Source organism: Epinephelus lanceolatus, chromosome 11, assembly GCF_041903045.1.
Source record: "Epinephelus lanceolatus isolate andai-2023 chromosome 11, ASM4190304v1, whole genome shotgun sequence".
Lineage (NCBI taxonomy): Eukaryota > Metazoa > Chordata > Actinopteri > Perciformes > Serranidae > Epinephelus > Epinephelus lanceolatus.
In genome coordinates this window covers 13815615-13832989 of record NC_135744.1, presented here as the reverse complement: position 1 = coordinate 13832989, position 17375 = coordinate 13815615, and the positions used below count along the sequence as shown (strand labels likewise).

Genomic DNA, 17375 nt, shown 5'->3' with positions numbered 1-17375 from the left:
AACATTCCCAACTTGTCAGACAGAGGCCAGTCAAATGAGAGCTCTGAGAACTGTCAGCAAGGACCAATCACCATAGACATTTTTAGACAGCAGCGATAAAAGAAAGCTGGAAGGGTGACATTTAAAAAAAAAAAAAAAAAAAAAGTGTGGGTGAATATCAGGGAAGAGAAGCTGTAGTTTCTTGTATGCTAACAATTCATTGCTCTCTGGCTCAATTAAAGTCATATGTCATGATGCTCAGTACAGGAATTAACATGCAAGACTGCCCAGTTGCACAGTTGGCAGTGCCTTCTATGTACACCATGTCCTCAACAAGCGAGTCGGCTAACAACCAGACAGTTCAACAATGTCCTTGTAGAAAATCTAGAACCCTGACCCATCTGCACATGGAGATGTTGCACTCTAGTGAGCATTGAAATTTCATCTCAGAGTTTCATTCATAGAGGATATGGCTGAAAAATGGTTGTGCTTTTGAGCAGGCAAAGCAATTTGATTTTGAGCCTTGCCTTATTGTGCTTTGCCCCCGTGTCACCATGCTTCTCACTGCAACCACAGACTAATGTATATTTTGTTCCATCTTCTTTTTCTTCACCCAGCTGCCATCCAGGTGCAAATCACTCCAGCACAAGGAGAGATCAGCGTAGGAGAGTCCAAGTTTTTCCTCTGTGAAGGTAAGAGCATCATTTAACACGCCTTGATGCAGGTGTCACCTGATATAATGACACTGGCAGTATTCATTGAGAACATGTGATAAAAGGGATACAAGGCAGTTTAAATAATGAGACTGGTGTACCTGTGAAAATACTCTCAGTAGAAGTTAAGCATTAAAGAAATTCAAGACAGAAGACAAGGCAGTGGTAAAAAAAAAGAAAAAAGACAAGGGTACATTGATTGAGCGGTCTTTTCTGAGGAGGTAGTGGGAAGTTGAGATCACAGTCAGGTAAGAAAGAGGGCTTTGAAGAGGCGGGAGAGAGATGCAGTCTGGAGAGATAATGAGAGAGAGGTCTTGCGATGAGCAGTTATCGGCTTGTCTGAGATACAGGTGGTATTTGCATTAGGTGGGTCAGCTGTCTGACATTATGGAACATTCAGTACATGAATAAAATCGTGGCAGCCAGAGGGTCACAGTTATTATCAAAGTCTAACTGGAGAGCCGATAAATGAAAGGTTCTATTCAGAATTTGATTTACAAAACAAAATGCTGTGGTAGCTGTAGTCTTATACACCACTAAAAGTAAGAAAATGTTGATTTTTTTTTCTTTAGTTTGGTTAAACTGACCCTTTAAAACGGTACTGAATATGGACTTGTTGCAACACAGAACTTTACGTGAGAATGAAAGCATAAAAAAGAACAGCCCATATCTTTGTGCAGGTGAAATGTGAAGCCTTGACAATTTATCTTTCTAAGTGATTTTTCCTTTTTTGTTCTGTGAAAGAACGTTTCTTCAGCTTGAACTCCAATCCTTCTGTTGAAAGGGTGTCAAAATGCATTTAAGGCCCCTTTGTGTTCCTTAAGAGATGAGATGGCATTAATATGTTTCAGGGAAACATAAAATGTGTCTCAGCTCATGCTCAGCTTCTTCTAAAAAATGAACAATGTGGAAAAGAAAGTTGCCTCCTACCGAATAATCGTCTGCTCTACTGAGCAAATAGCAATAATTCATACCAGTCTTTTTATGTTGGAGTTAGCATATTTAGTCTGATCTTGAAAAGATGTTTACTGTAGGGAGACGGGTTTTGATTTAACAATAATGTTTCCAAGCCATTGTCACACCAAGAATTCTTCATTTCTGGGTTGTAGACGTCAGCTTTTTGGACTATTTTTGGTCTGGTATGTGTTGACTCATAGAATGGCACACAAACACTCACAACATACAGTCTTACCTAAACTTGTAGTAGTTTCACATCCGTGATGTAATATACTGTATTAGGAATGTAACTGAATATAAAAACATCACATACGTATACTTATATTTGAATATGAGATAATACACTAAAGCTTGAAAACACACCAGCGTCGCAGTGTGGTGCTTCATGTGATGCGCATCAAGTGCTGCCCCGAGCACACACTGGACATGTCGTGCTGCAGCTTGCCAACAGACAACCACACCAAGTTATGACTACTTTTACTGAAAGATCTGTACTTCCTCCACCTCTGCATTAGCTTTAAATCATGTGTGGAGAGCTCCTTATTAAACTTTATTTCTCACCTGCCAATCTCCAGAGCTATGACTCACCAGGCAATATTTTTTTGGCCATTGTCTTTATAATGACGGGATTATGGGTCGTTTAGCTTGGGATATTTCTCAACTTCAACAACGAGTCTCTCCTCATCCATTCTTTCTCACACATGAGACACAGCAACATCTATAGGATTCTCTTTATACATCAGTGGTGAGGAGAGGAGTCGAGCTGCCATAGGAGCAGAGAAAAAGAGTGCTTAAGGGTATCTGGTAGCTGGTATGTACAAGCAGAGAACAAGTGGGGAAAAATACATTTAATTCTGGGGGCAGTGAGGCTGGAAATAGGACAGTGGTGTGAATTGCTACAGGGAAACGCGTCCCTGGAGCGCCGATGCGCGTCTAGCCACCGCCATTGTGGGGTTGTACATTGAAAATAATAGGTTTGCTGCTACAAAACAGAAAAGAGTGCTTCAGGGATGACATTTTTTCATCAGGCTGACGTGGAAGTTAGCTTCGCCCTGGTTCCCTCGTCAAAAAGACTGTGGGATTTTTCCACTGGATTCTGAATTACTGCTGAAAAATCTGTGGCAAATAAACATTCATGGTACTTGTGTTGTTCAGCAAGATAATCTTTGCAAAAAATCATTACTTTTATGTTTTTTTGAAGCCCAAATGCAACTGCCAGAAGTAAAAAGCTAACGTGAGACTACAAACAAACTACACAACGGTCACATGATAAAACATCCCTGCCACAATGAGGCTGCAAAGTTGTGGTTGGTGTGATGGAGCTCTGCAGTCTCATTTAGTCACTTTTTAGCAACTGCCTTTTTTAAGACGGATAAAAGCTTCATAATTCATAAGTGGGGTATTTACTGATGCATTTTATGTCATAGAACAAAACCAGAAAGTCTCTTCAGCTTGTGTTAACCACAGAACTTATTTCAGACATCTTAGCAAAACCCCATTGACTTTAAGATGAGGAAACCCGGAGTGCTAAAATACTAACTCATTTCCAGGTTTTAAGACTTTAAGACTTTAAGATGTATTTTGATGTTATAATTTCTGTGACAGCTCCTTGAGGAATCCTTGCCTCCTCGCCTCACTCTCATTTTATTTTCTGTTTTTCAGTGTTGGGAGATGTAAAAGACATAGACTGGTACGCCCCCAGTGGTGAGAAGATCCTCCCCAACAGGCCAGACATTTTTGTGAGCCGTGGCGATGAAACCATGTCAACCCTCACCATATACCACGCCAACGTGGACAGTGCTGGTATCTACAAGTGTGTGGCAAAGAACGGGGACAAGGAGGCCCAGGCCACAGTCCAAGTGAAGATCTTTCGTAAGTTTTCTCTTTTTTTATATATATATATCCTAATTTGCAGTGATGCAGAAAGAAATGGAGGGGAAAAAAAAGGAGTGCTACACCAGGTCAAGAAACAAAGTGTTGGTAATGGCAAAGAAATGAAGTGCTGACTTAATGTAGAAGTCAATAATATAGGTAACATATTGGTCATACGTGTATTTGGTAAAGGAGCTCTACCTATTATCAGAGTGCCTCAGACGCTTTTCAGACTGCCAGCCTATACCATGGACTTCTACATTAAGTAAGCTGTTTTTTAATGTCATACAGAAAGGAATTTAATGCCACCTGCATTATGTGTTTTGCATTAGGCTGCCTTATGAGAAACATTTTTTTGAACATTTTTTAATTAGACAGCTGACACTGGAGAAAGACACCAGACACCATAAAGTACAAGGACATAGCAATTTCTGTCTCCTTGAAACTAGGTTTGTATTCTGCTAATTGGTTTTGACAGATATGTTCAAATGGAAATGTAATTGCTACCTGGATTATGTTCATTGGCAATGTTTTTCCATTCAACATAATCCTGGCAGCAATTTGTTTTTGGCAAAACCATTTAGAACAATATGAATGTAATTTATTTTATGATTTCTCAGGTGTTTTTTGAGAAGCTTAAAGTCTTACCTAAGCCTTCGGCTGTTCTGACCCAAACTCTTAAAGGTATACTGGTAGCATTTAGTGGCATCTAGTGGTGAGGATTGCAGATTGCAAACAGATAAAAATTATCCCATGTGCCAAGCATGAAATCCCAATTAGGATTCCATCAGTGTGAATTGTTCAGGAGGTTTTTACTGGGAGCTGAATTATCCACAATGGTCTTCTCCTCTTCAAAGCAAATAGGCAAGTTGATTAAAGCTGGCAAAAACACTGAATAAATCGTTTCATGTTACAAATCAGTGTTTTCCTGATACTGTGGCTAATCACAGATGCACCACCAGCTCTGCACCTGCTGAGTTGTGCTCACCTTTTTAGATTCAGACATTGACCTATGCAAAAAGACATCTTTTGCGGCGGTATGATACCCTGCCAGGTGGCATCAGTGTGCAACACCACCAGACAGCTTCATTTTGAAATGCCAGCAGTAACAACATGGTATAGGCAACTGGAAAGTCACTATAGGGCGAGTGGGGCAGGACTGCTCTTACTATACTTAAATACAATTTTAGGTGTTTGTACTTCACTTGAGTGTCTCGTTTTTATGATACTTTATACTTTCACTCCACAACATTTCAGAGGGAAATGTACTGCACTTTTTACTACATTTATGTAACAGTTGTCATCAAGTGTTACTTTGCCGATAAAGAGTTCACATAGAAAACTAATAATGAATTTATAAAATGTTAAGTATAAAGATTAAAGGAGCTGTGTAGGATTTAGTGGCATCTAGTGGTGAGGATTGCAGATTGCAGCCAGCTGAAACTTCTGCAGGTTAGAATTTCTAAAGTTTTCATTGTTCAGGAGATTTTAACTGGGAGCTGAATTATCTATAGAGGTCTCTTAGTCTCCAAAACAAACAGGACAGATGATTGAAACCAATTAAAATACTGTCTAGAACTTTTTCCGATGCTGTGCAGCTCATTGCAGTGGGGCTGCTAACTAGGCTGTTCAATGCAGGAACACAAATAGCCCTATGAAGAGCCCGTGTTTGGTTTGTCCGCTCTGGGCTACTATAGATATGTGGCTGTGCAACATGGCAGACTCTGTGGATGAGGATCTACTCCATATGTAGATATAAACAGCTCATTCTAAGAAAAGAAAACATGACAATTCTTATTTTCAGGCTATTATTACTAATAAAAAACATATTCATTATATTATATTCCACTGCTGCCAATATATCCCCCTAAATCCTACACACTGGACCCTTAAGTCTATTTTCAGACCAAAAACAGCCGTGTTATGAGATCACATTGTTTCAGCCAAGACAGTGAAATATAATCTAGAAGTCCTGTTTGAGTAATACATTCATGAGTTTGAAGCCTTCTCAGATGCCAAAACACCCCACAACAGTTTGCGATCATCGTGATCAGAGTTCTTAACTCCTTCCTGAGAATATTACAAAGTAAACAGTGGAAAAGAAGCATCCAAAGGAGAGGTCCCATTGAAAGTCAGTATATATAGTTCAAACACTTCTTTACCTTGACTACCTTCCGACACCATCTGTGATTACATAAAAACTAAACCAACAAAACATTTATTAGAGAAGCAGAAGCTCAGCCATATGGTGCCTCGTTACACTGCTAATCAACTGTAAGATTTTTTTAAAGCAATCTAAATATGCCACATGAGAGTGTTCACCTTTTGAAGTGTCAGCCTGAACGTAAAGGAATTTATAACTATGTGTAATGTGTGTGTTTGTCACACCTCTCTACAGAAAAGATCACCTTCGAGAGTGCTCCCACCCCGCAGGAGTTTAATGAAGGCGACGATGCCGACATAGTCTGCAATGTGGTCAGCTCGCCGCCACCCACCATCATTTGGAAGCACAAGGGCTCCAGGATCCAAGTTGCCAAAGATGGTGAGCCAGGCCAGATACAAATGTTCCAATGCTTGAGCTACTTTCCCCACCTCCAACCTGCCATCCCATCTCATCCCCCTGACTCCCTGAGCAGTCACCCTACCTTCCTGCCAGCGCTGTCTGCCAATTCGTGCCTTCCAATCAATTTGCCACACTCTTCCCTCATCTCCTTCTCCCGCTGCCCATCATCTATGAACAAAGCCACGCATTTTCAGTGGGGAAGTTTTAGACCTCATAGATGATGCATGAACATTGAAATTGTATTTTTTTGGCCCAGCATGAAGTGGTTATTGTCACTTGAAAAGATGTCTGAGGGAAGATTGGACTTTAAATTCCCCAAATGGAAGGAGAGCTACACTAGAGGCAGAAATAATCCAAAAACCTAGAGAAAAAAGGGAAAATTGGAAGGGTAAGAGAAGAGCTAGCAATGTACTTCATATCTACCACTAATGTCACCAACAATAAAAGTAAAAATGCAATCTTTACCAACCAAGTAATGCAGGTTAGCTAAGCTAAAGAATATTCAATGGTTGTTTTATATTTCCTCCATACATATTTTTACCCGATTCCCTTGACAACATGTTATTTTTGAAACACAGAATGCTGAAACACATCAAACAACCGTGAAGTGCTGCTGGCAGCGAGTTGCTATGCAGCATCTTTAGAAAGGAACCATTTCAAGCTGTGGCCATATGATTCTGTGGCAAAGTGTGGCCGAGGTAAAGTCGGACAATCAGTAAACAGTCAGTCCTGTGACTCCTGTGACAGGATTGATACCAAAACGAGATAAGCTTCTCTCCTCTACAACATACGTATTTGTATTTCAAGAGTAAAACTCTCGGTACAAACAATCTTCCGCTGTCTTGAACACATCAAGTGTATGTACTCCACTGCTTTTGTGTTGTCTGCATTCATACAATTTACTCCAGACCCAGCAGTGTCTTCTTAAGGCTAGTTCACATTATACGATTTTCACCCTGATTTTGCATCGCAGAGACTATTGTAATCTTTTTAGTGTTCATACCTGGCGACGTGTGTTTCTGTCAGCGGAAGTCTCGCCAACTGCGTTAAGACCTGTGTGTGCACACCACAAGATTTCTCCACCAGAGCCGGTGACGTTACCAAACTTGGAGACGACACATCATAAAGGCATGGATATTCTTCCCAGTTTTGAGTCAGATCTGCCTCCAGGGCCTGGGTCCAAACACAACGCGCTCCCCGTGATCCTGTGGACGCCGCCATTGTTGTTGCTTGCTGGCTTGACAGTGTAGTTGGGAGAGAAACAAGCAACCGGGGCTATGGAAACAAGCCCAAAAGAAGCAACTATCATGTGTTTAAATAACTATATATATAGAGAAAGGTGACATTTAGAGAGCAAGCCCAAATAAGCAACTCCACTTTAGAAACAAACCCAAAGTTGCAGCTGATAAGCTGACCTGGCAACCCTGCGGCTTGTCCTCCTCACATTTCTTTCGTCCTCCTGCGTGCTGACGTGGGACGTATCCCGCTTCTCATTGGCTGATGCTCTTTGTCAGTCGTGTCAGACTTTTCCTCGTAGTCTTGTTCACACATGAGGACTTGTCATGGCAGACTATCTGCCGACTCACCTCCGACCCAAGGTGGCTCTCAAGATCCTCTGTGACCCTCCTCTGTGACCCTCCTCTGTGACCCTCCTGTTTACTGCCGGGGGCGGACATGGACCCTCAAATGAATAGAACTGCGTGCGCATCTGTTTGACTGTGACTGCATACTGACGTTCAATGCAGAAAGTATTTCCAAGCCTGACTAGTATAATTCGACCCATAACAGCAGTGATTAATAAAAGAGATAAAGGCACGAGAACTTGGTTCTGCTACGGAAAAGAAGGGATGAGAAGGGAAATGCCTCAGCACCCAGACCTCTGACACAGAGACACAGTTCACAGGCAGAGTCTGTTCAGAGAGGCTCAGACGGAGGATATCCAGGTAAATAGTAGTGAAAGTAATATTCTAGTCAAATTAGGTCTTCAGCATCGGTTAATGTTACATTTTCAAACTGTAATTGGTCATCACTTGCTGTTACTTAAGCAGATGTATTATTCACCTCATAGATCATGACACACAGCTCTCCCCCGACATTAAAATAAATTTGCCACTTTTAATAATAAAAAGTATTCAGGGGCGTAAATATAGACAGTGCAGGCGGTGCGTTGCACTGGGGCCCATGAGGTGCATGGGCCTATAGAGAGGGTGAGCACTCTAGCAAAATGTTGGGCACAAAATGGGCCCTTCTGAGAGACTGTCACCTTGGAAATATGCCTGTGTTTAAAGACGAACTCTCGTTAAATTAAAAATGGTGTCATTTGCTATATATGCCCTCGAAAAAGGCAAACCCATCAAGATAGCGTACACTGGGGCCCATCGTAACTACATTGCGCCTCTGAAAGTATTGCATTGGTAATGAAATCAGTGATTCTGGCCCTGTATTACAACATTTTGTGGTATCGCCCACCCCTACTGAAAATCTGTCCTTTGAGTACATCAAATACTCAGTGCCTTTAGGCTTGAAAGGAGCTTCTGAAAGTTTGTAGGGTAAGGGTTATTCTCAGAGGACAGCCGCGGAAGCTGTAATCAGCTTCAATTTACAGCCCTCGCCATAGATTCCAATGGTGAGTCACGGTCACAGCGGGGGGAAAAGAAACAAAACAAAAACATCAAACGGTCCATAGGAACTTCTCAAACCTCTCCTGTATTATGATCCTTCCCTCCACTGTTGATCCCTGCATTCTAAACAATTGCTGCTTTGCCAGTGAACACACTTTGGAGCTATGAAGCATGACACAAGGGTATTGAGCTGTGTTGTGGGGAAACTGTCAGAGTTTCAAACATACTGAACATACAGATAAACACAGCAGACATGCGTGGAGCTGCAGGAGTTTCTATGGACATCATGACACATTATAAATAGTTTGCAGTTTTGACTCCAGGTCAGCACCGGAAACCATTGTAACTGCTGTCCAGCTCTCCCACAGAGAGTTCAACTAAAACTTCCGTCTGCTGTGTAAGAACGGAGGTGGAGATGATTTGGTTTTACACTTGGACTAGGCCTTTTTTAACCTTACAGTAACCCCTCCCTCGGTGACCGCTGGAGTCACCACAGTGTTGTGCTAAGCCCGCCTTTATTCTTGGATTCTGGTCAAGGAATGTGTTTTTCACTGGAAAAACCACTAATTGTAACCGACACTGAAAACTGAAAACTGCTTATGTAATTTTCCTCACAGCAGTTGACCTAACCATAGGCTGCGTATTGCATTGTTAAACACTACATCAGAACTTTGTCATTGTAAAATGTGTCAATGTCACAGGAATTAAGAGCTGGTTGATAAAATGTAAGGTTTATTTTCTGTGTAAATCCCACACTAAGCCCTAAAAATGTCTGACTTAAAAATATATTTGACATGTGACATTACTTTTACACTTGCTAAATTTCAGCTCACAAGTCTGTACATGGAGAATTTGGTACTTATTCACTTGTGCATGTAGACAGGATGCAGAAAACAGAAAATAATATTGTGGAAATAAGTGGTTACATAAGTCATAATGCCAAAATACTGTAAAGGTAAAAATCCTACATTCCAAGTTTTACCAAAGCAAAGCATATGCAGCTTAATGTTCTGGTATCCAGTGTAAAGTGCTCATAATGCAGAATGTGCCCTTATTTTTACTGGTGCTTTAACATACCATACAAGCAACACTGAGATTTTGTCGCTGGTGGAGGTAGAGTTAGTTTAAGATACTTTTTGTATGGTTTACTCATATGACAGATTGTTCTAAAGCTAAGCTCTTCGCTGTGCCGTTAATGTTGACCAGTAGAAGTACAAATAAACTCACATATGAAGCGTTATCATAATCCACGGATCCATAATATCCAGACAGAATCACAGCTTACACAGCTCCCAATCTAATTTCTCACACACTGCCAATGGTCCAGATGATCTTAATCTAGTGAAATATTTACTCCAAACACATTATTACATCCACAAACTGCCGTGGCATCATTCAAATGTTCATATTTCTCCACATATTATCCATATTTTCCGCCGTTCTTCATGTTAACAGACTGGCATATCTCAAAATGTAGGCGAACTCCTGGCCTTTCCATTGACACCTCACTTGAGCCAATAGGAGCTCCCAGTGCTGTTGCTATGGTCTCGATAGGGCCTGAGCTGAAGAAGTGTATGTCACAGATATTTCCTGTAGTTTAGGGGTATTTAAAGAGTCAGCAATTGACCTATGGCTAAGCCACACACCCCTCCACTCACACGGACAAAATATCAACATTCAGTGACCGGCGCTATGACAGGTGTCACAGTACACGGCATTTCGCAGGAGGCAATTGATGATTTTTGGAGACATAACGATCAAATTTTGGTGCATCAAAGTGCCACTGAAGTTAAGGTTTTTGGCTCAGAATATGAGAAAAGGATAACAGCCTCTTAACTATCTTTACCAAGAGTGTCTCTCCGTTAGTTTGGTGCTACAGTATTTACACTGAATCATTCAGCATAATGTTTGCCAACCTTTGTTATCTCTGCGATTACAGATAAGTTAATGAAGCTAAGCTCCAGAAGTTAACGTTAGCTTAACTAGAGCCCTTTGGACAACAGCTAACAATGATGTACGATCACCAAAGTACAAAACTGGAACAAAATAGGCTAATGAACTCCCAGCAAACAAGGTGACATGATGAACAACGCAGCTAGGAGCTAACGTTAGGCTAACTTTAGCTAAAGTTAGCTAGAGATGTTAAAGATAACTTTATATTTCTTTCCAGCAAAGTGACAATATGTTGCCTCAAACACGATGTTGACTTACCTTAAAACAGATGTAGACATCATTGTTAATCTTATTCATGTTGACTTAATGTTGTGGGCTACCGTAACTTTATCCAAAGGAGACACTTTTCTCGGTTGAGATGTGGTTTAAAGGGTAAAAAATACACCCCGTCACCCAGCCTCTCAGGGTACCTTGTGTCAGAGTTGCATGTACCCCATGCACACCGTTTGACCATTTTAAACTTCAAATCTCCGAAAAAGCTCATAAAACCGAACGAAACTGACTTTCTGTAATGCATTTCAATGAACGTCCAGGCAGAGGATGTCCGAGTGTATGGGAATGGCTATACACCCTGTGATTGGCTCATCGCGTTTGAAGGCGGGGCTTAGCCATAGGTCAATTGGCCTGCTTCACCCGAGGCTCATGGGTCTTGCAGTCAATGACACTCTGAGGCTCCACAGCAGTTTTTATCCCCTTTAATGTCATCATAGACTGTTATAAATGTATAATAAACACATGGTTCCTATGTTGTCTTAAGGGGAAAAGAGCAGTATTTCTTATCAATTTAGGTTTTCTGGAATTGTTGATTAGTTTTTCACTCATAATCACAGTATTATGTTTTACCCCCTTTTTTGAAAACTGCCTGAACCAAACCTTAGGAAACATGTAAAATGTTCATTTCTGTGATATTGCTATCTACTTTGAATTTGGACTTGGTGAGGCTTCATGGTGTGGCCCCATTGGGTTGTCCAGCTAATACCTCCCAGCTCTAGTTATTTGCAGCATCTTTTTACAGGAAAATATTCAGGCAAAGATTATAGAAAAAAAACGTAGAAGCACTTAAAGTGAGCAGTATGCTTTGGAACATTTTTTTAGGTGAGTTTTACAGGACCTTATTAATCTATAAGAATGTACCATGCTATAAGTGGATCAAATATGTTAAATGTAAATTGCAAAGTAAGTTATGGCTGTCAGATATGTAGTGGGTTAAAAAGAACAGTATTTGCCCCTAAAATGTTGTGGAGTAGAAGTGAAAAGTAACATGTGGTAATATTAAAACACCTAAGTACCTCGTAATTGTGTATAGGTACAGTAAATGAACAAAGCTACCCCCATAAACTGACAGAGAGCTCTGGTATGGTGACTTCCAGTACTCAGTACATAATTATATGCATCAAGTGATTTTATAGCACACAGGCTTTCTTTAGGTTATATGGTGGGCTTCTCTATTAAATAGCTGAAGAGATTGCACACCTTCTCACTAGCATGGAAATTGCACTGGTGGCATTGGACTCCTGTAGAAGAGCTCCCATCCCCAAGGAAGGAACCAACTGGCCTGTGAAAGCTACACTTAACAAGTGCACCCTAAACAGCCACAATTTTTAATCCAGTGAGTTTAAAGTATACACTGGCCAGTCACAAATTTTGGAGAAGTGCCTTAGTTTTCCAAATTGGGACATATAAAGAACAAACAACAAAAAAATGACTCAGCTCTTAAGGCTCTTAAATCAGATGCAGTCAGAGCCCTGGATTTTAATAATGTGCTGGATGCTTTTCCCCAGAAGCGTGTAAGAAACACCTGGTTTCAGTTAAGACAGCTCACTCCAGTACTGTGTGTTTACGGCTGCTTTAATTAGAGGTGCAACAGTTTGTCAGGCTCTATGATGGGTGTAAAACACCGCTGAAATACGACTGGTGTAGCCACGGTGTCACGCTGGGCTCTCTGTGTTCTTCCAACCACTTGCTTGATTACCAGGGATAATTGGGACTTTTTAATCTGGCTCCAACTTCCTGTCTGAGCGTTTAAGCGAAGCAGTTCAGTTATAAAATAACCCTCTTGAACCTTCACTTGATTTTATGTGCACAGTCAGATCTTCAAGGATTTAAGGGAATGATTAATTTCACACTTCAGTTGGGCACTTTGGCTTTTTCTTACGTCTCAGATTTCTATAAACTATTGCAGACACACATGTCACCCCATTTTGATTTTCGTGATCCACTGACATGAACTGACTTCAAGCAGAGAAAATACATAATTTGCATGGAGCTCAAGCTTTGAATATATTCTCTGAAAATACTATTAACTAAAGCTGTCAGCTCTGTGATACTCCTGCAACCTGTCCAGGCGGTACCCTGCCTCTCGCCCAGTGTCAGCTGGAATAGGCTCCAGCCCTCCGCGACCAACAGGATAAGCAGTTACAAAGGAATGAATGAATAATTGTAAAGCTGACAAACAAGAACATATTAAACACGCATCACAGTATTCTAAACGCATACAGGCCACATTGGGCCTAACGCAGCAGTATTCTCCTAAATTTCTTTCATATTTTCTCTCAATTTTCTGTTAAGAGAACAAATAAGAGAAGTCAAAGCAAATGTTCTTTGCCATCCAAATCTGCTCTTACCCAGGTGTGCTGAATGATGAATCTACCACAGTCACATATTAGCATAGGTAACCCCCCCCCAACTATGTAAGGGCAGGTGTTGTGCAGTGTGTGAACACTCTGGCACATCCTCAAGAACTGGAGAGCTACCACCAGAAGGAAAAGGCTGCAAGAAGAGGAACTTCTGCAGAAGTGAAATCGACGTTCTGTTAAATAAACTTAAACAAAGTAAATGTGATTTTCCAGTGTTTGTACTGGTGTTACAAGAAAATCACCCAGCAATGAAAAAACATTTGCCGTGTCAACAGCAGTAGAGGGAGAAGTGTTCAAATCCTTTACTTAAGTAAAAGTACTAATACCACACTGTGAAAATAATCTGTTACTCATAAAAATAATGTAGTACAATCAGGGAAATGTATTTAAGTATTAAAAGTAAGAGTACTCATGCAGGGTCAAGTTATGGGAGTGGAATAAAAAGTACAGTATTTCTATCTGAAGTGTTGTGGAGTAGAAGCAGAACATGGCATGAGATTAAAATACTTAAGTAAGTCAGAGTCCGTCAAATTTGTACTTTAGTACAGTACATGAGTAAATTTACTTAGTTATATTACACCACTGCTCAGCAGAGATACACTCAGTAACTACAAGTACAGTAACTGGGATCAGTGGACCGAGTATAGTAGTTTTTCTTTAGCGTTGAAGTTTAATTATCCAATCATTATAATTACTCTAGAACATAATTTAAGTTTGATTATATTAAATTCATGCATTTTTAATGGTCCTCAAATTTAAGACTTAAATTTCACCTTATGTTAAACAAACAATTTATGGACTCTAAATTTTTCTCTTACCTGAAGGAAGAATAAGAAAACATTGATGAATTCCAAAAATCAGCGGGTACTAACACAATAAGAACAAATTCCAGATATGAACAAAAATAAGTGAAAATATGTTTGTGTTGTTTCTTGCATGAGGCCTACTGACACATTTAAACTGACTGTTTTGTTGTGGGAGTCTAATCTGCATCATCTCATACACTGTACGTGATAAGTTACTGTTCTGTTTGCCTTTCCTGTTTCAGTGCGGTTCAAGATCATGGATAATGGCCACCTGCAGATCCGCGGCATCAAGAAGACAGATGAGGGCATGTACAACTGTGAGGCTCGTGTCATGGCCAGGGGAGAAATTGACTTCAGGATGATCAGGGTCGTTGTTAATGGTAAGCACTGCATCTCGTTCACCTTCTGCTCCCTGCCTGCCCCGTCGCTCAGAAAGGAGTTGTTACTCAAAATAGAGGTGTACAGTAAAGACGACCCTGAAAGCCGTGCAAATGTTCTTTTGGAAGCCTTAAATATGATTTATATGTTTTTTTCTCAAGATGATGGTATGAGTCAGCTCAGCTGTCCGCCTAATGCAACTTTTTGGTCAGCGTATTCTCCCTCCCATCTTCTCACATATCAGTGCCTGTTCAGTGGACTTCTGACATCTGCTAGGTATCCTGGGTGTATCTGTTGTGGACATTCTGGGATGCCATGTCAATTTTCACCTGTTCCGTGCTTGAGTCTTTTCAAAATACACTTCTGGTTTCACAGGAAATTGTTGACTGCATACAGTCTTTTTCACAACTTACAACATTGGTAAAACACCTCATATTTGCGTTCACATCCTTGTGCAACAAACACATGTTGTTAGGTTTAGGCAATAACAGCACAAGGTTGGGTTACATCATGGGTAGGGTTAGGCTCACATTTATATGAACACCAGGCTCCTGGGTGAAATTCTGGTGTTTGTTGGACCCACCCCTCCAGCTGGCCTTATAGGGATTTCCATCTCCTTAAGTTGCATTGTTTTCTGGACTGTTATAAATGGAGGCCATACGGTGGCATTATAAATTGACACTGCCTGGTGGCATATCATACCACCAAAAAAGGACAACCTGGTCTCACTCCAAAGCCGTCAAAATCCGGCGCTTGGTTGGTGACTTCCAGCGTCAGACACCGATAAAGAAAGCTGTCCTTTCATGTTGGTGTGATACACAGCTGGTCACCGTTATTACCTCCGCCAAGGTTATGTTTTCGCCGGCATTTGTCTGTTTGTCTGCAAAATAACTCGAAAAGTTCTACATGAATTTTTATGAAATTTTCAGGAAAGGTTGATAATGGGACAAGGAACAGATGATAAAATTTTGGTGGTGATTGGTTGAAGCGAAGTGGATAAAATAATAAAATGACGGGAAATCTGAGCTGCTTGGTGGAGGTCTGCGCTCTCCGAGTGCTCTAGTTGTCTAATGTCACCCAACAGCATCAGGGGTAAATGCGGCTGGGAAACAATGTAACTTAAGGTAGCGGAAGTCTAAGTAGGGCAGGAGGGGTGGTTAATGGGTCCAGCAACCATCGACTTTGACCCCGGAGGCTGGTGTTCGCTTCCACTAAAATTGTAAAGCCAAACTCTGTTCTTTTTTTCCTAAACCCAGCCATGTGTGTGTGTTGTTAAAGGAGAAAAATGTTGATTTGCAGTGCTGTACCGAAGTGGTGCATTGATTTCGAACGACACTGTATGCAAACTGTACGTTTCTTGTGAAAATGGAAGTATATTCTGAAAACAGACAATGCATATGACAGGCTAAAGTTGACACAGCATCCCATAAATGCACACGGGGTACCTTGCACATCATATCTGGACATGTAAAGTCCATGACCAAACGTCAATATATGATGAGGTCAGAGTGAGAATGTGTCTCGTCAGTGTTTGACGTGGAAATCACTCACCAAGTGTCGGTATTTGACGACTTCAGAATGAGAACAGGTTGCTTAAGTCCAGAGCAAGATATCCAAAACAGTAGTTGGAGTCTCTTCCGAGTACTTCCTCAGAACGTCTAGACACTTGATCCATGTGCTCATTACTATTCAACTTTCATCCTCTCTTTTTCAGTGCTTCCCACCATCCGTGCCAGGCAGTCAGAGGTCAACGCCACAGCAGACATCAGCAGCTCTGCCTTGTTAGCCTGTGATGCGGACGGCTTCCCTGAACCCACCGTCACCTGGGCACAGTACGTCTCCCACTGCTGCTATTGGCCTGTTTTCATGAGTAGGATCAGGGGTAGATCTGCTCAGATATTAATCCCTTTGGTCTTTTTTCCTAACCTTGTTTTCTTGACCTTAATGGGAGACATCATTAAGCAAAGCAAAGATGAGAAGAAGAATGAATTAGGAAAAGATAAACACCATGCTGATAGAAACTTCTTGTGTCGCCTCTCTAAAACCTTCAAAGACAGGTGGTAGGCATACAGCAAGTAACACAATAAATTCTTTTTTTCCTCAGAAATAATCAGCCAAACAGATAAAAACAGCCTGATGAGATAAAGTTGTAAGAAGATTATGTAGAGTGATATAAGACAAAATGATAAATGCACAGAAACAGAACACTCAACATTAGATGCACCAATCCCGGTTAGACTTGTGCTACAAGAACATAGAGGTTATTTGCATTGGTCCATATGGTTTAAATTTACTTTTGGGATTTTGTGTAAAGTCTTAACTCCTTAACTATTCTTCAAGGAGTTTTATTCCCTTAGCTTTGTGCATGAATAATGTTGCCAGAATGAGAATAGGAAATAACATTTAGAAATGTAAATTTTTAATCAAGCAGCAGGGCTCCAATTATTGAATTTTTACCATTCAGCATAAACATTTTAGTTAATTCCTGCGGCTCTGAGAAAAAGACCATGGAAAAAAGAAATGCTGAATTTTCATTATGCTGGTAGAAATCAGTGTGCATTGTCTCTTGCCAAAGCAAGGAGGTGTGGCATAGTATATCCTGGCGCCTGGTGTTGGTGTGCTCTCTGAAAAATGGTCCCGAAACTTCTGTCTTTAGTATTTAACGTATTCCAGGATCTGCTGTAATTGCCACAAGTGATACTTCCAGCTTAGCTCAGTTGGTTACAAACCCTCCTAATCAAATAATACCCCAGGGTTTTTTATCTTTTGTGCAGGCAGGGGATTAGCTTCATCAGTGACACTTCTCTTAAGGTGAGACTGTGCCCTTCAGTGACAGGATGCACTCAATAGCCCATATCACAGCTGGATCAGAGGGCCATGTAGTAATCAGGTGGACA

At 40.9% G+C, this 17375-nt stretch overlaps 1 protein-coding gene across 14 annotated transcripts in view; it reads left to right on the top strand.

Annotated features, from left to right (window-relative positions):
- The window catches only part of ncam1a (neural cell adhesion molecule 1a), a 412400-nt gene that overhangs the window by 267999 nt on the left and 127026 nt on the right, over nt 1–17375 (top strand). For all 14 annotated transcript variants that reach the window (XM_033644659.2, XM_078172300.1, XM_078172294.1 and 11 more), the window contains exons 2-6: nt 597–671; nt 3312–3521; nt 5920–6063; nt 14343–14480; nt 16193–16310. In XM_033644659.2, the coding sequence (XP_033500550.1) occupies nt 597–671; nt 3312–3521; nt 5920–6063; nt 14343–14480; nt 16193–16310 (685 nt within the window). The remainder of the gene's footprint in view (nt 1–596; nt 672–3311; nt 3522–5919; nt 6064–14342; nt 14481–16192; nt 16311–17375) is intronic.